This window comes from Anser brachyrhynchus, assembly GCF_964034855.1.
Source record: "Anser brachyrhynchus genome assembly, chromosome: 2".
Lineage (NCBI taxonomy): Eukaryota > Metazoa > Chordata > Aves > Anseriformes > Anatidae > Anser > Anser brachyrhynchus.
The window spans coordinates 128,268,671-128,291,546 of NC_137695.1; the positions used below are offsets into that span (position 1 = coordinate 128,268,671).

Genomic DNA, 22,876 nt, shown 5'->3' on the forward strand with positions numbered 1-22,876 from the left:
ACTACCTGGGATTACCTAAGAGACTTTACTTAATTAGGTCATCATAACTTGCATAACTATATTTAAAACCTAGAGGTTGATGTGTTCTTAACCACAGAGACTGATTTTGTTCTTCAGGCAAGTCTTCTCTATTTGTTTTTCAGAGGAAAATGAAAACAGAGCAAAATCACCTTCTTAGTATATGGAAATAGAATTTAGGCTCTTACTCCATGCTCTTTTACAGTAAGTAAAAAAACCAAAACAAAAACAAACAAAACAAAATGAAAAAGAAACAGCTTCTCTAAGAAAAAAACCAAACCCACAACTTTATTAATAAATGTCTTACAATTTCTTCATGATACTTCTTCCACTCTTTATTCCCCATTCTTACAATTCAGGAAAAAACAGTATTTCAATTATGAAATTATTTTAGTTGTCTTTTGAAGATGGAGAAAAGATGGCAATATCTATGTATGGCTATATCTATGTATGCTCCAGAAAATGCTGTTTAAAGTACAAGTGAGGCTGAAATTTTGTGATTCAAAGTACATTTGAAGCATTTATTAATTATTTATTAGGAAACCTATTTCTGTTTTTTAAACTAGAATGCACATTATGTAACAGAACCTGACTAACTTTAGTACTATATAAAGAGTTAACTAATAACTGTACCTGTATTTTGACCTAACACATTTAATTCCCAGGTAACAAATGCTTCAAGAAAATTTATGTTGTACTTCTAGATAAATTCTATCCTGGAAGTGGATACTTTGATCCCTAATTCTGCTTACACATGTTTGTTAGCAGAAATACCCTCAGTCTTCACTGCAAGATTTACCTGATTGTTTGAGGGGTAATGGCGACAAGATCAAAGTTATTCTAACAGGATGCTGCAGTCTATATGCAAACTTCAGTGCAAATCATTGGTGGTACCAAGAAATGCCTCAAATCTGCCAAGTTTAGAGGCCCTGTTTTACTAAAATCCTGAATACTTCTTCAATAAAAAAGAGTGAGTTTCTCCTCTGAATAGTTCACAATCTAAAAATACAACACCAAAGATAACAAAAGGGTTATACCCATTTTACGGATGGGGGAGCTAAAACAAAAGGAAATCACAGCCCAAAGCAAACGTTTCATCTGAGTAATACCTCCGATTTCAGTGGTAAGTTGTCAAAAAAATACTGTTATGCTCAAAGTTTTTCAAAGTTTTTGGTAAAGTGATAGCCTGAAGCTGCACAGGAAGTCTTGGTCAAATTTAGGGGTGGAATTTAAGTTTTCTGAGTAACCAAAAGCTAACATAGGAGTTCAGCCTTAAGTCTGTGATGTGTCTCCACAAATGTCATCTTCCTGGAGAAATTGGAAACTCTTTACTGAACTGGAATTCAAACATTCATTTTGTTTGTGTTTGGGAGAATGAAATAGTAAATGATGAATAGGTTATCTCAAGTTTCTAACTTCTCATTATATACCAGTACAAAACCAGGCCACAGTATTATTGAAGCAAAACCTAAAGTCGTCTGTTTCTAAGTGAACTCTACTAATTAAGGAAAAAAAATCTTTTAGTAATGCGGATTACTATATACTGTTTGAGAAATAAGCCAGTAAAATTCACCTGGTTTGTTATCTTCTGATGTGATCAACTGATTTTTAGAGTATCACTGTTGGCAACAATATCTGTGATCTCATGATAAGATTTATTTATTATTCTGATGAACATTCATAAAACCTTAGAAGTCTGGTGACATATCTGATGATCAATTAATACAGGACCTTTTTTTCTTCAAGTATCCAAAATGCTAGCATGTTAGACTTCACAATAGGATATCTATTTTATAATCATTCCTCAGCATTCAGGATGGTAACTAGGTGAGGGAAATAAAAATAATCATTTATCAGTCTGTTAAAAGGAGAGATTCAATGAGTCATTAAGAAAGTGCAAATAACTATATTCAGTAAGTTTTAGAAAGACAGGGTTTTTTATTATTGCTTCATTGTGGATATGCATGGGGGGGGGGGAAGAACTATAATTAACGTCATTAGTACTTCCTCTGTTTTATCCTTATTTTTCTGAAGGTTATGCGTGTAACAGGAAAAAAGGCTTTTAACTGCTAGGCTGCTGGTTTGAATTCAGCCCAAATGAATGGATGGCTGTGCAATGTCATGTGTGAAACGTGTTGATGAACACAGCAGAGTGTAGCTATGGTTATGGCTTTAACAATGCTTGGCAGCCCTGTCAGCCATCTTGGCAGGCTGAACTGGGATGGAATGGGCCTGGAGTTGGAGAGGGCGGGACTGTAGCCATAGAGAAATCTATGATCATAATCTAAGGTGCTCAAAGAGGCATAGGACTCTGAGAGACAGCTTCTGTCTGATTTAGATATTGTAGTTTAGGATGTCTGCAGCACCCTTCTAATGAATATAGGGTCTCTGCAACAGGACAGGGAAGGGTACAACTATTTCATGATTGGGCTAACATGTAGCTAAGTACGTGAGATATCTGGTCCCCAGACAGCAAGAAGGCACCTGACTTGATTGTCAAGAGACAGGTGGGACTCTCCTAAAAAGAAATACCCTCATTCCAGTGATGCAAATGTATGTTATTTAATTTCTTTCTTCTGAATGACATACACAGACCTCATTACCTTTTTTTGGTTGCACCTAGTTGGTTATGCCATCTCAAATAATGGCTCTCCTTCAGCATACGTGAGAATGTTTTAAACAGAAAATCATACATTCGCTAAAATTTAAAAATAAGGTGTATAACATAAGAGAAATAAGAATTAAAATGGAAGGCATGGTTCACGCTGTCTGTTGATATTTACAAGAAACCAAAGTTTGGGTGCCTGTCTTAACTTTTAGCATCTGATGGCACCTACATTTCTGTGAGGTATTAACAGCATTTTAAATGCTAGTAAGCAGCTTCCCTAGCAAGGGTCAAATCAAAAATCTCACCTGGATTAATTTTTAAATTCCTTCCAATACCTTTTTTTTTTTTTCTTCTTTTTCTGGATGGAGATACCATGGTTGCCTAGGAAAGCAAACTACAAGGTAAACATGAGGGAGAAGACTGCATGTTTTGCATAATCCAAACATATCCTGAAATATAGTGTTAACTATTTGGGATGCTTTATAAACTTTCTTGATTGACTTTCACTCCTAAATCCTCATTTCCTCCTCCCCCCCCACCCTTGAAAATACCTTCCCTTTGCTGAAATTTTATCCAACTTAGACTTCTGTGTTTTTTCAGTCTATTGTTAACATTACTGCTTCCTTAAACAATACCCCTAGTAGAAGCCTTTCTTCTCCTACCGCACTGGAGGCAACAGGGATATTAGCATGCTAGCATGTGCCAACAGTTACACACTCACTAGATCCATGAACGTCATGGAGAATGATGCCTACGTGTATTTATTTTATGGAACTGTTGTGACTTGATCTGGCAGCCTGCTGTCCTTCAAGTCATGTACTACCAACGTGATCTCAAAATGTAACACAAAGATGGTGTATAATGTGATCCTATGCTACTACTACAACCTGACAAAGCCACATTATTATTTTGGAACATAAAAGTTAAAACACATGAACCTTTCACTTAGGAATAACTTTAAAAGGTAGCATCACTAAATATAAGCATATTTTCAATTCAGCCTTAAATGCAACTTTTCCTCCTTATTAAGTAAAGCTAAGCACCTACAATAGATAAAAACTGGTAGAAACTGCTTACTAAGTGTCTCATGTAGAACAACCCCAAACACTCAAAGTTCTGTGTGTCAAGGATGCCCTCTCAACTATTTTCTTAACTCTTCTTAGGAAACAGTTTTGTGCAGTATCATAAACAATTTCCAAGTAGTTTTGCTAGAATATCTGTCTAGTATGTTTAAAATATCTGCCAATACTTTATTTTCCTGGTTTTGACATCAATAAAAATCTACATCAAACACTTCCTGTCACAGACTTTACAAAGACCAAGAGTGCTGAGTTACTTATTTACTGACTACACATACAGAGACATGCATACACCTGGCCAAACCCACGGCTAGCATTTATGCCTCTGTATTTACTCTGTTCTGATGTTTGCACAACACAAGGTAACTGTTAGTGTGGCTTGTGAACTGATGACTTTGTTACTAGTCTACCTATTTCACACAGAGAATGAGATTCCGAAATTACAAAGGTATTTGTTGAAAAGTACATGATATTATGTTATCTCAAAATGCTGTAAGAAACCTCTTGAAAGTATTAAGTTGTCTTCTCAAGCACCTGGACTTGAGCTGCTAGCAACAACAAAGATAAAAAAAGGAAATGGAAATCATATACAACATCACAAACTTGTGAGTCTAACGGTAGGATGACACAACAGAAACATTAGTCTATCTGTAAGGAACCCAGACTGCCTTATCTTTCCCTCCCTGTCAGTTCCTGCAAATCTGAAGTTAATTTGAGTCGTCCCATCATTATCACACCTGAATATAATACACAAGCTGTATTTTTATATTTTGTTTTCCCAACAACTCTCCAATAAATAATTGAAGAATTAAGAACAAATTAATCTCTAAAAGTTAGATTTCCTTCCACAAAAGGTTTCTAAATGCGTCATTATGGAGCAAACATATATACACTGAAAGATCTGAGAGCAGGAAAAAATAGACTAATGAATCTAAAAAACTGTCTGCAGCCAACACTAAGTAAAAACAATCTACTTATTCTGATTATCCAATCTCTGCTTCATTTCTATAACTGTTTTAATGGTGACTAAAGTTGCTCTGACATTTGTAGAAACAGAAACAAAATTCATAATTGTATTTGCATAATAGATTACAGTGTGTAGGCTCTTACACTTTTGGACTCATTACCACTAGAAACAGATTTATCCCACCTGATAGACAGCATTTTGAGTGCTGTGCAGCTCTCTAACACCTCACTGGGACATCAGCTCATGGGCACAGAAATTGCTCATGACCAGCAATCTTAATTACTGCATGGCTTTCTTTACTTACCCTAACTCTCTGCTGATGAATACTGACAGAAGTTCAAAAAATATTTGACAAGATTATATGGTGTTGGCATATGGCTCCTGTATTTAGGCCAGGCTTCATTTTTCCAGGCTGGATAATATACACACATTGTACTTAATGTGAATGCTCCCAGCTAAATAGCACACGTGCTATAATCTATTTGAATGCTTCTGACCCTGCAGGCTGCTTAATATGAAATAGCTGAGAAGGTAAGTTTTAGCTTTTTCACAGAAAAAAGCAGAGCCTATTTTATGTCAGCCAGGCTGCAATGGGGCATGAGGGAGATTGAAGCCTATGGTCAGTGTGTGCTTTACTGTTATTATTAAGAACAGGACATGAACCTCTCTTCATGGGAACCTGCTTACTGAAAATTGGAAAAAAAAAATCCCTGGGAAATTTAGCAAATGTTAACTGCAGCAGTGGTGTTTTTTAAGCTCCTTTATGTCTATCATAAAGGTTGGGCAGAAGTGAAAGGCTGTAATTTTGCTCTCATCACAACTGCATATTCTCTGAAGAGATAAGTATGTATATAAAGAGTCTGTTAATGTGGCATAATAGCCTTCTTTACCCAGTAAAATCATATTTCTTTACATTTCTCCCAGCATGTTCACACTTTCCTTGTATGACGATGCCCAAAGCTACAGACACTATTTCAGAGTGCATGTCACTGGCATCATGCAGAGAAGGCACCATTACCCTTCTTCTCCATGACGTGCTTCTGTATATGTAGCCTGGAATAGATGCTTCTCCTGCTGGATCACATTTCAGGTGCATGGCTATCATCCTGCTCCATGGGAGTCTGGCAACTGACCTCAACAGGAGCAGGTTCACATCTCATCTCCAACTGGCTGAGTCTGTCAGCCCTTCAGGCTGTTTCATAGCACTTCTGAGGAGCAAGTCACTGTCTTCAAGTTAAATACTGTCTGATAATTCTGCAAACTAGCTTGCAATTGGTGAGTGGCTGTTGGTGTGGATGGCAGTGCTCACTTTCTGCTATGTGTGAAACGTTACCGAGAACTTTGTTTTTTTCTGTTCCAGCTTGTGTTTGCAACATACCACTTCACTACTTCCTGTTGATTTAAATAATGCTGTTTACCATGTTATAAAAACACACAACATATCACACATGATATTTAGCTAGTCATTAATGAAGATTCAGATGAGACGACTACCAGTTTCCGTGTCATTTCATTGGCTTCTCTCTCCTTGCTATTTTACATTTCCATTTATTACTTTTTTTCCCCTCATCAACAACCTCCAGTATTCCTATTGGAATCAGACAGGAAAACTATCTAAAGAAGTTTGATTCTCCTTCTGAAAACATTATGAATTAGTAACTGTCATGTCTTTTTTTTTTTTTAATCTAAAATATACAGTTTATTTTAGTTCAGGATCAAAACTGGAACTGATTTGGCTACAATATTTTAAATCAAAACCAAAATACTTATGTCTCTTAATATTTATTGTTCTCTTAGTTTATTCTCTCCTCTTGCAGAGGATACATGGATTTGCCTTTCTATTTAACATCAAAGCTCTCAACATAAGCATCCCAGTTCCCAGTGAGGCTTTGATAATAGACTATTGAAGTTGTATCATGTATGTTGCTCCTTGGGCCACATACAAACATGGAAGAAAGAGCACGTCTTTCTGTCTTGCATTTTATTGCCTTTACAGAATTTGATACCATATACTAAGAGCAAATTTACACAAAATTTCTTACACAAACCAGCCCTCAAGCTCCTGGTCCATCTGTTCAAATATGTAATGTTACACAGGTACTTGAAATTACTTAATTTATAGTAGATGCTCTACTGATACATCTCAATTAGCTTCAGATTAAAACAGCAACCACTTCCACTATGCAACTTTAAGAAACCACAAAATGACACAACCTAGAGATTTTTGGAGGACAAGAAAAATATCATTCATAGCTGTCAGATGCTTTTCAATACAACAGTACTGTTATTTAGTAAATTTAATAACCAAGTAAAATTTTCACCAGTCATTCTAACTTTTGGCTCTTTCAGAATTCTTATCTGACAAAGAAACAGTGCCTGCATTGTTTTTTCTCTGAACACCTTTCTGCTTTAGGAGTAATAAAAAAGCAGAGCCTAGGATATGTACCCAGGGCTTGGGTTCTAGACATCAGCATTTCTTATGCCTGTGGATTTTGTAACAGTTAGATTCAGTACTGGGAAGACATGAAATGTCATCAAGCAACTGAAATTACATTTGAATGATTTATATGTGGAAAGTAACTAGACAAAGTTTCAGACTCTGCTGATTCTAGTCAGGAATCTATATATACATTACTGCCTTTACTTAAACTCTAGATATTTCAAAGGGAGAATTACTTGCCACCGTGATTCATCATGTCATCATATGGTAATGGAAGACTTCAGTTTTTAAAAAGTTTCCTTTATCCCCTTGCTTTTGTAGAAAAAAAACCACACTGAATTACGAACTTGAAAGATGCAAAAGCAAGAGTCAAATAAAGAGATCCAAAATTCACTGCTTTTAAAATATGAGGTTTTATGAATCTTGTTGGAGGGTAAAGGGTTAATTCAATATTTTTCAATATTAAGAAACAGTATGTCATGAAAACAAGGCAGTATTCATTAAGATGCACCGCACTCCTGGCAAAATTGATTTTTTATATGTAGCAATGGACTCAATTAAGAAACTTACGAAGTGGGCTATCAGAACTGACTACTGCACTGGAAATGCCAGAACTATACAAATTCAACAATCAGTTTATTTCTGGTAAAATTAGGGCATGTGCTTAGCCGTCCATCCTCTTGTGGCTTCTTTCCCGAGGTATTATTGATCTTCATATTTTAAGAAAAACCCCAATCACCATGTCACTTACCATTCTTACATAGTGTCAGTACTCTCTCTTCAACGCTAAGCTCTAGGTTTTCACCTCTAAACTCTTTGTTTGCCATAACCCATTACTGCTCCTCTTCTCCAAATCTAACCCATACTTCACAGTTTATCAACTGCCCAACAAATACCTTTTTAACCTCAAATGATACTTTCTGAGGAGCCTCTGCTGATTCCTTCGTCATATCTCAGTACCAGTACTTTATTCTCAACCTCCTTTGACGCAGTTGGCCACACACTCTTCTGGAACATTTTTCCTCTGTTAACTTCTATGATTCATCCTCTTATTTTCCCCTCATTTTTTCTTACCCTCTTTAAACATACTTTCAAGGAAGAGAATCACAGATTACTCTGTTCTTGGTCCCACTTCCTTCTCTTCTTACACTCTTCATCCTGTCTAATCTCACCATCCAAAAAAATCAACTACCAATTCCATGCTGGCTATGTTTCAGTTCCAGATTTGACTCCTGTTCAGATTAAGATCTGAGAGAATAACTGTTACATGAATAAAATGCAGAAATCTTCATCCTCTCCAAATTCTCACCATGATCTTTCACACCATTCTGAAAAAGGCATTTCTCTGTATTACTCAGGTCTATAATTTAAACACTGTATTTCTTTTTCAGATCTCTCTAAACTCTCTCTACTTCTTTGTTAGCCTTAGGTCTTGCAGACTTTCTTTGAATAAAATGCTCTGTATATTATTAATCTATTTCTCTGTCCCTGGCAAATGTGCAACACAACTGCAAAGATCATTCTTTTTCTACCCCTTCCTCTGAAATACATCTCTGGCATCCCACTTCCTATAAAAACAACAGCAAAGAAGCCCACAGACCAGCAGCAAGTATTAACTGCTGGTGGTCAAGTAGATCTTGATGCTCTTAGCAGCCCAGTATAACTGATATCACATGTTTAAAAACAAAACCCTTTTTCAACATAATTTAAGTCTGCACTAGTATAATAAAATCCTTTAAAAATAAATCACCATACTCTAGTGAAAAGTGGCACTGTAAGTCAAGTTCTCACAGTATAGACCTTGTTAGCTGAATTTCAACTTGGAACAAATATTTATGACAGTTATAAATAGCATTTATAATGGAAATGTTGACATGCTGTGATAATGTACCCATGTGATAGACCCTAATTCATCTTGTCCTTGGCTAATGGACACTGGGACGGACCAATATAGAAATCCGCTGAAGCAGGACAACAGTGGTCAGGTTCTGTGTCCTGGAAGTAATGGATCTTTTGGAGGGCAAATGAATAATACTGAGTGGGAAACAGGAGTCAATTAAAATGCTAAGGTAGCGCTGACCTCCTTCTCTCATACCTCCCATGGTGGCAGCTCAGAGGAACATAGAAGGCTTTAAGAAGGTACTTCATGATAGCAACTTAGCAGTGACAAAACCCAAGTTGGCCCAGGCTAGTTGCCTGACTATCCGGTTAGCTTCACAGTCAGATTCTGTAGCCTTTACAGTTGTATCTAGATGTAAATTAACTAGCTCAGTACTTAATGGAAGCCTGTGAAAATTACAGTGATTTCAACAGCTTTATTTCTCTACAGGAAGCTGGTTCTCTGCTATCAGTTTTTAAAGTTAATTACGTACTTTTTTTTTCCCTAAGCAAGTCACTTGATTATGTCACTCAAAAGTATGTTGGAGTGATTGACAAAACATTCCGGAAGAATGAAGGCCATTCCTTTGCAGTCTCTCCTTCCTTTGCCTTCTCCCAAGCCCACACTCACTTGTCCCAGACGCATTCAGGAAGGCTGGGGAGTGAGCTGAGCCAGCGTGTGCGTGACAGTGGGGCAGGATGGATGCAGACTGCCAGTGAGTTGGGCAGTCCTCACTGGGCAGGACAACAGATCTGGATAGGTGCATGGATAATGTACAGATAATACATAGATAATGCTTCTGTATCTAGGGCTTGGCAAGACTGGTGATAAATTTGGAAGTCAAGTGGTCAGACAATAGTTATAAAAAGAAGGGAAAAAACAAGAATAAAGCTTGAAGCTCACCTTTTCTTTTAGCCCACCTTGTTTCATTGATTATCAGATAAAACACGAGTGCCTCAGTATAGTGTTCTCCAAACTTATGTAGAAAGAGGATGGAAGTAATAAATTGTACAGGAAAGATACCACAGGAAGAATCCAACAACAGTTGCATGAGGATGATGAAGCCGTATGTCAAATCATTTCGGAAAACGAACAGGCTCTTGCATGACTAAGAATAACTAGTGAGCTTCCTTATGCTTTAAGGCACAAACTGATGGCATGGCTGGTAACTGTAATCAGGGGGAAATGCTCATTGTAATTGGCTTTTAAAATAAAAATATCTGGCCTGGTCCACATGCATTTAGCCAGTACATTCCTGTTAATTAGCATCAGGAAGAAATCTCTCTTTCCTGTCCATATGGAGTTTGCATTTTGTGAACTGGAGGAGGTGGAGATGGCAGAGAGGAGGAAGATGGGAAGGATGTGTTTTCTTCCGAGGCTACAGACGTCAACCACTGGTCAAAAGAAAATGTAAAATGCAGTTTCTCTTTAATGCACTAGAAATCATCAGAAATTGCCTATTGCTTAAAATGCTTTTGTTTTTGAAACCAGTGATGTCAGAATGTTAATTGATAGTGTTGCTGTAATGGTATCCAAAGAAGAAAAAATCCCGGTAAAAACTATAAATTCTTATTCTTTTTTTTATTAGAAAACCTTTGTTCCATGCTCATATATTTCATCTAAAATTCTGTCCATCTCTTTCGTGAGAATTAACTGCTAAATTGCTTCTCTATTTCTTTTGTGCCTTGTTCAGGATGTCAAAAGCTGGAAGACTTGTTCTTGTGAGCCACGTGTGTTCTTCAGGCAGCTGTTTGGCCTGATAAATAATCTGCCATAAAACAATTCAGATTTGAATTTCCAGAGCTTAATTGGTCCATGGTAAAGTGCCCAGACTGCTCTTACCCTGCAGCAAAGTAGTTTTACCCCTCTTTCATTTAATCAAATGTTATTCATTTGAACTGAATGAAGAAAGAGTATACATTTGCTGCAGGATATATATGTACACAGACAATTACAGCTTAGCTGTCCAGTCTGTGCAAGTTCATACTTTAGCTTACCTCCTGACAGTGTGTTTACAGGAGTATATGCTAGAGATGGCTTGTAGAATTTAGCATGAATGGATAAGTCACAGCATCCATTAAACTTATGCAGGACTAGAACAATCTTCTCCCTTTTTACTGGGTGCCAAAAGCCTTTCTTGTCTGTTACGTCTTTGATACAGTACTTCCATTAGTCATTTACCCTTCTCTAGGCTTTAACAAGAGACACAAAACCACTTTTACTGGTTTTCTCTGAGAAAAAAAAAACAAAACAAACAAACAAAAAAAACACTCAAACTGTCCTTGGATAACTCCCTTGACTGAGAAAATGGCTCAGGTTTCATTTGTTTCCTGTCCTAACATGCTCTTTTCTGACACATCTACAAGTTTAGTGATCCCTAGAGGAAACAAACAGGTCAGAGCTGGGATTTCTCAAAATTCGTTGTATTTAGCAATAAAAAGGCCTGTAAAGTCTGGCCTCAATAAAGTCCGCAACATTTGCTAAATGTACAAAACCTACAACCTTGAGGATAGGGCTCTACAAAGATATGCCATCTTCATTGCTATCAACCACTAGCAGAATCTTGTCTGAGTCCAGCATGAACGAGCTTAGAGAAAACAGCTCCCTGCAACCTTATGAACCCCTAGATCAACCTTTTCAATCACACTTACTCATGCTTGCTTTCCTAATATGCAAATATTAAGGAAATTAATTACTGGGAAAATTAAATATGAAGATTCCTATGGCACCTCAACATTCATGATTCAGACTGACATCATTATTTGTTGCTTTGCTTCCTAACGCTTTGTTCTCATTTCAATCTCCTTTTAAACTACATTACAAAGCTAGAACATCTTGGCAGCTTCTGATGAATGTCTTAATGAACATAAAATTTAAATGAAGAGAAAGTAATTGGGAAGTGAGAACTGTCATGGTACAATGAGTTATGAATACTCACTGTAATTATAAATTTTGTATAATTCTAGGATATATGGCCCAGAAGGCTATATTTTAAGAATCTGAAATTTAAGAGCTTTATCAAAGATTTTCAAATATTTAAACTGACTTAGGTCTCAGGTAGTGCAGAGATCACTCCTTAAGACAGACAAAAATGCTTAACTTGTTTACGGAGAGTTATACGTATTTCACGTTTCTTCTCTCTTTCTTGTTGATTTGCTACATACATTTGGTTCTTGCTGACAGCATGTTTGTTTACCATTCTAAGCAGCTGAAGCAAAGAGAGAAAAATTACGCTTTCCCACACATAAGTAATTTTCAAGACAATTTAGCACAATGGTAAGCTTTCTCTTAACAATAGTTTCACAAACTGAGATACAACATGTGTCATTAGCTTTTAGAAGCACTAACAGAAGCTTAAAAAGGAATTGTAAAACTAAAAAGCTCAAGCAACAGAAGAAAACTGAGAAATTGCTATTAGGAGGCAACAATGCTTACCTTGTTTTCATTCAAACATACAAAAATGCTACTCGAAGAGCAGATACTTGCTGCTGTTTGTGTGAGGGAATGTAAATATTTTAAAAATGTATTTTTATTTTATTATCTTAAATGACAAAAGTTATTGCTAGTATTGCCCTATCACTCATAGTATGGCATGTGAGAAATATATAAATAAGCAAGCACTTGTACATGTGAGTCTCAGGGTTAACTGGTACCGCTCTGGAAGAATGTATCTGAAGAAGACATCATGAACACTGAGGATGAAAAGGCTCTCTGACACAGTAATACCTGAAAGCATCACAATGATGTACAAAACTGGTGTTTTGCTGCAGCTTATTTGGAATAAGTGAAATTTAGTCAAAATCTCAGCATCTTGAGGTTATCCAAGCAAAGGGAATAACAATCTTTTCAAATGTATACAAATATCCAGCCACCCTGAAAATAATTAGGAAATGTAAAATTTAGATTCCAAAAGAGATATTTATCTTTTGACAACTAGCTAACTAATTGATAGACATTTCCATACAAAGAATAGAGTTAGAAGATGTTGAGAAATGTTTTGTAACTCACTGTGGACACACAGAGCTGGAATGGGGGAAAGAATACAAACCCTTGCCTTTGGTAACTGAAATAAAAGTTTAAGTGAGAGGAAAATAAGAATCCTACACCTTCTCTCCCCAGATCTCAGCCAATTTGTCAGCAATGTTACTTCCTATCCTGTGGCAGGAAGTAAAAAAAGACACCTAACAAATTCTCTATCTGGTGGATTTTTTGGTGTCGCATTTCACACCATCACACGTTTCCATTTTCTCTTGAGTATTCTAGCCATTTCCTTATTTCAAGGATTCAGCAGCTTTGAAATACTTCCACTCCAAGTGCTTTAACTCCTTCGTTTCTATTCTCTGTCAAGCTTTCCTTTGACAGGGTCCTTGCTATTAGTTCTCTGCATGACTGAACCTATGACTTAACTTATGACCAGTAAGATGAACTGCTGCTATAAACTGGGAGTTCATCAGTTTGTGAAATAATGAAATAATGAAAAAAAAAAAAGACTTTGGTATCACAGGAGTAAATGTGGGCCACTGATATGATGAGTCCACAGAAGAGGAAGTATTGAGGTAATTTCCAACAGTGAAAGGTACATAGTGATACCATGTTAAAGCCAGTAGTCTTATTGCTGCAATTACTTCTGTTGAGCACTGCCTACAGTTCTGGTCACCCATGTTAAAGAAAGACACATTTAAACCAGGATGGATACAAAGGAAGGTTAATAAGGGGAATGGAGATTCTAACCTGCGTGAGGTGACCAGCCTTTGACTTATGTACTAAACAAATAAAAAAATAAAGCCCCAACCCTCCCAACCCCAATATACACAGATTGCGCTCTACAACAGAATACTTAGAAATAAAGCAAAAAAAAAAAAAGTGCTGTTTAGCCTAACTGACAATAATGACTTATGAACCAGTTATTTGTAGTGATATACATTGAAAATGAAGGAAATGTGGATTGTTAGAAAAAGTTGAAAAGATAGTTCTTCAATTATGGGGTCATAGTACTAGCCTGTACTATGTAGTAGTACCTTTAAGGACAAAGGGGTTTGTATCTGCAGAAAATTACAGTAAGTGTACACAATAATCTATTTTAGAAGAAAAATGCAGACAAGTCCTTGAAAAGTAATAAATGATATAAAAACTCATTTGACAGGTGAAAGAAAGGACAAAATTCTGAAAATACATTAACTTGCATAAATGAAGATCCATTTCACCTATTCAACCTTAAGCTAAAGAGCAGCACGCAAAAATATTAACCTAATAAAAAGACACTGGAAAAACAAGGTAAAAAACACATTACTTCTTTTACAGCAACTTTTCAAACCATGTGACTGGTGAAAATGTGTTGCAGTGTAACACAGAATTAGGTGACACAGAATTGATGCCATGATATCCTGAGTCTGGGACTAATCTTCCACAGAGCACCACAGGCATAAGAGGAAAGAGTCCCTCACGAGTTATAGATGTGCAATGGCAAAGCATTCTCCAGAGCTCAGGCCTTAGCTAGCCAAGACTGTCAAAATTTCCCTCAGATAGTAAAAAGGATCTTTCCCATAATGAACACTCCACAAAAACAACCTGAATTTCTGTTGATTTATGTTCTCTGAAGTCTTACATTGACATCGTTCTGAAGAAGCGATTAACTTCAGACAAAGCTGTATGCTTGATACTGACTTTTGGGCACTGTTTTATACAAAGCAACAGTCAACAAATAATTACAAAATGAAAACAAAACCACCCTGAGGAACATGCAGTCTTCATTACTGTCACATAACTACTGCGTCTGTATGAACAACATTCAAAATGGAATAAACTTTTTAATTTAACACAGAACCTTTCTACTGCAAGAAAAAAGACTAGCCACAAAACAAAACCGATCTATAATTACCTGGTTGGTAGAAATTTGGTGAAAGTTCTCTGGCAACTGCTCTTGCAATATCACATTCCTGGCGAGCAGACTGAGCGGCCTGATCCGCGGCATCAGCTTTAGCTCTGGCATGTGCCGTTCTGTACAGAGTAGAAAACAGTTTATATGCAGAGGAGTCTATTATGAGTTGCATCAATAATGCAAGAGTAAAGTCCAGCTGCCCTTAGCTATTGTGCACTGTACTGCATAGTTCAGTTAGTCCCATGTGCTGCGAATCACTGCAAATCAAAGTATTCAACAATCAACGTGTTAGTCAGTTTTTCAGTCCTGCTCACCCTTGTATCACATTTACTTGTAGGTACACAATTCACAACTCGGCTTAATATTTAACTTTCTCAATAGAAAAAAAAAAGGTATCTAATTGAAACTGAGATTATGATTATTTGGTCAAATGCTAATACACAGAAGTGTACAGAAGGTCAGACTGGGACACTACACTGACTCCCAAACAGGGGTCTGTGAGACCAGGACACATGGTGTTCAAAGGGACTGTGGAATGCCTTTAAAAACACCTTTACAACATTTCAAAGTTAACGTTCAATACTGGGGGAAGGGCAAAATTGAGGTATATTGTCCCCAAAATTTGAAATGTGTTCCACAGTCAGACCATGTTGGAAAAGAATCGGATAGAAAATATGTGTTTGATGCTTCAATAGTCATTTATATAAATGGGGACTTAACACTTCTAAATTCTTGTAATTCACTTAATTTCAAATCCAAAACAATCTGAAAAGGCAACTTTTCTGAAGTCAAGACAAGAGTTTGGAATGCTTTCATAAAGTAATCTTCACTCTGCTTCCCCTTTTTTCTTCTGTTATTTTTAAAAAGGACTCAAGAAGAGCTTGTGCAAGTGCCTGTCACTCCTGACTGTGCAAATTGATAGCTGTGTTACTGCACAACTGCATCGCTGTTTGTCCCATCTTCCCTCACCACTTCATTTTTTAAATGGTCATCTGTATAGAAATTCCTGATGGCAGTGATCTCTGTGTCTCTGCAGTGCTAGCACATAGCCTAGAGCTATAAAATGCTTCATTAGAACCGAGGGGAAGCTAAACATGGCAAAACAGCAGAGTTTTTCAGAGCCTCTAGAGAGAGTCATAACATTTCTAAAACAGTTATATTCAATTTTATGATCTCAGGAATTTTCTCATAGCATTCTAGCAGAAAGCTTACATTTAAGTAAGAATAAATTAGCAGGACAACAAAAGCTGCAATTTTTATCCCAAAAGCTGGGTGATAACATCAACAGTAGCCATATAAATGAAACCCCCAAACTTTCAGTGATTTCTATGTAAAAAAAATAGTTTTATTTGCAAGGAATGAAGAAGAGTTCTATGTGTTCTAGACACAGGAAGAATTAAATGTTAGTATTGAACTGAATGAGCACCAAGAGATTAACAGTATTGCAGACTTTGCATTTCTAAAAAGATGCTTAATCTCATAGGGTAGTAGTACAAACACAGACATAAAAAAACACATAGTTTCATCTGTGGTGCCTAGAGAAGATTTATTTAAGTTACATCCTCCCCAAAATGTGTGTGTGGATAAATGTTGAATGTTATTTCAAAGCTTAACTTGTCATAATTTAACGGATAAATATCAGCTTATGTTGCTTTCTCATCGGTCCCTCTAGGTCTCCAAAAAGAAGATTATAATGAGGAAATAAGCGATAACACCTTTGACTTGTAGTCAGGATCAGGAAAGAAACTGTTAATCAAAACAAACACGTTATAATCCCATATGTGTTCTGTGCAGTTCATGAAGGGTTGTACGGTATGCGCTTGTTCAGTAACAGCAATCAAAACTGTTCTTTCTCTATAATCATTATTTTCAATTAGATGAGCTATTCTTAGCTCCTGCATAATTATGTCTATGTAGCGTAAACCTAATGAAGCAATCATAGCACTGGGACATTGTTTTATGAGACAATAATGTAGTCTGCACATGGATAAACTAGACTCTGATCACCCTTTTGTGACGATAGAACAACTAGACTATTCCCATATAAAAATAGTCTAACGCTATTGTCACAGCAGCAGTAGACACTTTAAAAGCTAGTATACTAAATGACCAGCACCAGGAAAACATACTGCCAGTTGTTTATTGATGCTTGTGAATTTTTGTAGTATTACACCCAAGAAACATCCTGTCTAACACGTACTGAAGCAGTGAAGGAATGGCATGGTTACTCAAGGAACGAGCTAGTGAAGCTTAGCCACGTGAAGCTGGGCAGAAGCAAGTCACAGCAGGAAGAAGCCAGTGGAACAGAAGGCAAATGAGTGCTGTTTTGCTTGGCTGCCTTATCTTTCACCTTTTACTTCTTCTTTTGCCTTTCACTTCCTGCCGTTCTGCCGCCTTTGTAGCTGCAGCCAGCCAGAAATGTGAGCACGTGGCTGTACCAAGACATCTCCCTGCTGGCCTCTTCAGCGAGCATCATCCACGAACGACACTTGGCAAATGCCAAAAGAAGAGAAGTGGGCAGCATCTAGCTCTGTATAACACAGGGCTGCACACTCCATCTGTGAACACGGGCTCGTCATTATTTGCGTTATTTGCTATTTAGCACCTTGGCATTTGGATGCTTTACTGGCCAACTAGCAATGTGTACTTTTTGGTCTCAATTTGCAATCGTATATTCAGACATTTTTTCACTTCATGCATGCTTACTTGTTGCAGACTCAAATATTTTTCTGTTGCTATTTAATATTCTTTTCTTTTTCATTCTTTCTTTGATTTGCCTGTGTGTTTTCCAAATTGCCTGCTTAGAGTAACTCCTGCTTGGCACTATGTTTTGTTGTACTTGCTCTATTCTGCCCTGCACTCCCCGACTAGTGGGGACTATTAGCAGAGACTGTGGAGAGAGATGTGGGTTTTGAATAACAACTTTTATAAGGGAGAGATACCAAAGCCAGACAGCCCTACTGAAATGCAACTCATTTGTTCCACTCACGCTCTACACAGTGCAGGAAAGCCTATTTCTTGAACTTGTGCCCTGGAATAATTTTGTCACTGTAAAGTCTTGAAGTTTTGTTTATTATCAGTAATTAATCATGGCCATTTAAGCCTGTGACTTGATATATCATCAAGTTGAAATCAGCCACTATCTACTTGAGAATTGTTGTATTTTTTTTTCTTCCCCAGAGAACTCCACATCTCTTGCTGCAACAAGAAATCTTTATGAGAATTTTTGAAAGAGAACACTCAAAAATTTCTCCTCTCCCCACAGCCAAGAAAAAGACTTCTGCAGGTTTTGCATGCTGTTCTACACATTCTCCAGGAAGGGTTAATCTATAGTTTCAGCAGCAAAATAGAAACTATGCAGGAAAGTACGCAGCAACCCACAAACTGCAAAACAGTATGGGAAAATAGCAACCTGCTTTGCAATGCTGCATTCGGGTTCTAACAAACAGTAAAGGAACTTTAATGATTTCTTTTAATTCAACAGAGAGTACTTTGTGAAAATGAATTCTTATCAACTGTATCACATAACACACATTACTAGTACACATTACTAAGTTTGGAATTGCCATGTGTATTTGTATGTGTATCTACCTGAAAGCATTACCCTACCATTAATATTCTCTATGATGTCTCAAAAGGGCTTGAAAACTTTCAAACCAATATAAAATTAATATGTTAAAAATAAATTACATTTAGAGGAACAGTCTGCCACTTAACTGATGAGCCCACAGTGGTCTTCAATGCAATCATGACAGGGATAAAATCAAGTCATACCTGTGGTAGGAATCAAGCTGTACTTACATTAGAAAATGAACCCACAGCTACAGCCACAAGCTCAGACACAGTGCTGGTAGTAGGCGACTGAATGTGGAGCCCCTAAATCTACCAGTCTATGTCATGAGTGAATGAGTGCTGCAGGACCAATGGTTAACTGAATAACTGCTATGAGAAATTTCATTTGGACTCATATCAGGGTCTCATTTTCAAAGAAGCCGAAGCTTTCTAGACTGCAGGACCACTGGTATTGCTACTGATACCTCTTTTCTTCTCTGTTTGGCTAGGTAGGTAAACCTGTACATGGATCCCAGCTACACTCAAGAAATTATAAGCACAGAGTCAGGGGATCTTACAGTGTCCCCTTCCGACAATGCTGCAATCAGATTTTCATCTACTTATGCCTGAAAAGTGACTTGGAGGAATATTGAGAGCTCAAGAGCTTAACCAACATTATCTAGCACTCTGCAGCAACAATGCTTACATATAATGCCATTTGTCTTGCATGCATTATGTAATGTTTATCTAAATTTAAACCCCATTTAGAACTGTCCATTACTCTCCAGATTATTTTGTATTTCCACATACTTGAAATGCATGTTGATTCAGTGTCAACCAAAAATGTAAGCAATGTACATTTACTTTGTTTCATTTTCCAGCTTGTATTAAACATAGGGATTCCAACATAAAGCTGTCCAGTAGCTTGCTTACTATTTCTTAAAATGATAGAAATATTTTTCTCAGTTTTGTTTGTCAAATATATGAAACACAATTATGTTCCTAATTATCAAATTATACTAAATTAATAATCTTAACAATGGTAGTTACTAACAGATTTCTATATTGTCAAAAATTTCAGTAAAGACTAAACATGCATAAAGTTGTCAGAGAAATTTAATTTATGGCAACTATCAGGTTTGTCTGACTAACATCACGTATTGTAGGTTAGTATCCATATCGTCCTTTTTTGAAAGTGAAATTCTATAAAAAAAATCCCATCTTCCCGAATTCTAAAATTCAGTGATTTTTCTAGAAAGCAAAGAATATTGTTTGCTTCTTTTTCTTTCCAGGTATGAAACTTTCCAACATTTATAAATTTTCCTCTACCTATTGGAGGTTCAACTGTGAAAATTCCTATAGATATCAATAGTATTTCCAGGAAAAGAGGAGCTGGTGAGGAAGAGAAAATCTTCATAGAATGATTCTTTGGTAGATTAATTTTCTCTTTGTCACTATGTCCAAATTTTTATATTATATATTGACACTGAATGCCAAAAAAGTATCTAGCATCTATGCACTTTTTAATAAAGCAAGTGGGAAACTGTCATTTATCAAGTGCACTAGTCATCCTGCTCATCTTCTTTCAGTGATAATACTGTGTGAAAAACTATTTTCTTATGATAGAATTAAAAATACGTATGTGCACAAACATGTAGAGCTACCTAGGAACTGTAGGCTTTATATTCATTACTCTCAGCAACTCATTTCTGTAATACACCTTAGAATTGAGGCTATGTCACTGAATACCAACAAGAAATGGAAGTTTCAGAGAGAAACAGAGAGGAAAAAGAACTATTTACAGATACTGCAACATGAGAGCTTTATGTCAGTGAGAAACTTATAGTGCTTCTGAAGTGCAGATGGAATTGACCAAATGAAGTACATGCCTTCAGTCAAGAGAGACAGAACTTAAAACTCTTCAAAGTGCTTTATTCGACCAATCTCCTTTGTGCTTTGCTAGATTTTGGTTTTAACCAGCTGGTTCCTTCTCCATGAACTGACTTCACTCAGGAATTGGACTACCTAGGCACTACTAGCAAACTCCTAAGTAGTAAAGCATAAACAGAGTTACTACGTGCACAGTGCCCATACTGTAGTCTGTATATACTACCTACTGGACTCTGTTTCTAAAATTCCTCCTTTCCAGACTAAATTCATTTCATATTTTTTCAATCCTAATACACGTTAGAAAAACTGAAAAAAACACTACCCTTTACTTAAAAGCTCATGAAAAACGGAGGAAATTCCATAGAATTGGCAGACAGCCAACCTGGTTTCAGTACTTGAGAAAATAATCTTGGGGGTAGTGACTGGTTAACCAGAAGTCAGTCCTGGACATAAATAACAGCATAAATAAACTGGGTTTACATCCGTAAAGATTTATAGGCTAATAGCAAATAATGCCAGACGCCATACCTTCACAAAGAGTAGACTTTACTAAACACTTCTACACGTGTAATGATTACAGGTCCAATACTTTATCAAGATTGCCGTAACATACTTGGATTTTTTGCAAGGTTTCTGATTTTGTACCCTTTAGCAACATAATTAAACAACAGCATAAATTACATCCTATTAAAATAAGGCATATCAAAATGGATTAAAATCTAACTTACTGACACATTTCAAAACTTAATCCAGAAGACATCAAAGGAAAGGCACATTTTGCCTTAGGAATTGGGCTTTGCTCCAGAGGTGTTTAATATTTTACTTTTATAATGTCTCAATACAATCTAAAATGTACTGTGTTAGAACTGGCAGATTATAGGACTTCTGGATTCAGAAAATACACAGGAGGACACGGTATTGGGTTGTAACCTAAAATTCAATATATCAACTCCAAAAAACATTGCATTTGACCATACTGAAACAGAACACTGGGGAACAAAAAACCTAGCCGGTATGGGAGACTGACATGGAAAGAGGCACAGGAGTATGAGATCACCCTGGATGGCCCCACACTGCAGGAAAAGAAGGGTTAATGTGGTCTTTCAACGCACAGGAGACAAAAATCCAGTGTAAACAGGAATTTGTTCTTTTTGTGCAACATAATCCAGAATCCATAAAGCCACTAATGGATGCCCAACTCATCTACGTCTCAAGAAGGAAAAAGAAATGTCAGGACCGCAGAATAATCAAGGTTCTGAGAAGAGCTTTTTGATTTAAGCTTCCTCAGTCTCCTATCCACTCATTATTGAAGAAATTCTAAGAAACCCGTTATCATGGTGTATACATCCAACAGTGGAAAATGCAGAAGACAAAATGGAGAAGACTAGTGTTTCAGACGAAGACATAACTGGTTCAACTATTAGAAACTGAATTTAGGCATAGTCAACCCTTGAAATGTTTTGTGTGTATTTTACACGGAAAAAGATTTCCAAGTCTTGCAAATGATACTAGGCAGTGTACTAAAAGTCCTCTTTTTTCTTCTGAGAAAAATGACATGGCCTTTTGTTTACAGGAAGTGAGATTAGATGATTTAGAGGCTGTTTACATTAGGTATTTCAGACATCTGACGTAAATGCCTCATTGGAGGCACTCCTCTCACTCCATGAAAAGTAAGACACTTGAGATATTTGCAGTTTGGTCCTCTGAACTTCAGGGATGCTAAATTCCTGCAGTGGACAGCAGCTCTGCTATGCCTACGACTATATATATATATATATATGTTATATATATGTTATGGTGAACACCAATCTCTGTTTTTATTGTGGAATCAACCTTCTTATGTTTATTCTGAACCTGTTTGCATTCTCCTTTAGACTTCTATAGTCTGCATTAAGAAAACCAGAAGTGGTCAACAATTCAGGGGTGCTGAGGTACATGTTTGTATAATTTGTGCTGGTCATATATGGGGTCGGCAATTCAGAGAGATTTCAGGAGAATGAAGGAAAGCATCCTGAAAAATAAGCTATTTCTGAAAATCCACTTTTCATATTAAGCTGTTAGTTTAATTTCCCTTATCAGTCTTCCAGTCCTGCAGTTTTGTTCATCTGTTTGGAAAAAGACTTTCATGCAGATGTTGGGATTTAAAAGGTTTTAGATTGCTGTTAAAGCATCAATAGACAAGCTGCAATTACATGGTACTCTCACTAACCTTAGGTGTCCCACTAGCCTGGCATTATTTATGTGCATGCCAGATAATCTGCTCATGGATAATGGAATTGTCTCTTCGTGTGATGTGTTCACTTTCATTAATTATTCTGTCAGAAACTTCAATGAGAAAAGTTTTTATTTCATATGGATTGTACTTCATCTTAGCACCGTCACGGAAATCTTAACAATGGCCCAGCCTTCAATTTCAGCAAGAGGAGCAACACCATTTCAGACAGGAACCAAGTCTTCCTGTGGGTCAACTTACAACTCAACAGGCAAAAACCACTTTTGTATACTATGCTCTTAGGGTATTTTCCCAACGTGATTCACTGACAGTATCTTTTCATGTCACTAACT

At 36.8% G+C, this 22,876-nt stretch overlaps 1 protein-coding gene across 6 annotated transcripts in view; it reads right to left on the minus strand.

The window, feature by feature from the left end:
* Window positions 1-22,876, minus strand: part of JPH1 (junctophilin 1) — an 87,515-nt gene that overhangs the window by 17,022 nt on the left and 47,617 nt on the right. For 5 of the 6 annotated variants that reach the window (XM_080581631.1, XM_080581632.1, XM_080581630.1 and 2 more), the window contains exon 3: window positions 14,870-14,988. The exons of the other annotated variant lie outside the window; for it this stretch is intronic. In XM_080581631.1, the coding sequence (XP_080437757.1) occupies window positions 14,870-14,988 (119 nt within the window). The remainder of the gene's footprint in view (window positions 1-14,869; window positions 14,989-22,876) is intronic. 6 annotated transcript variants of the gene reach the window in all.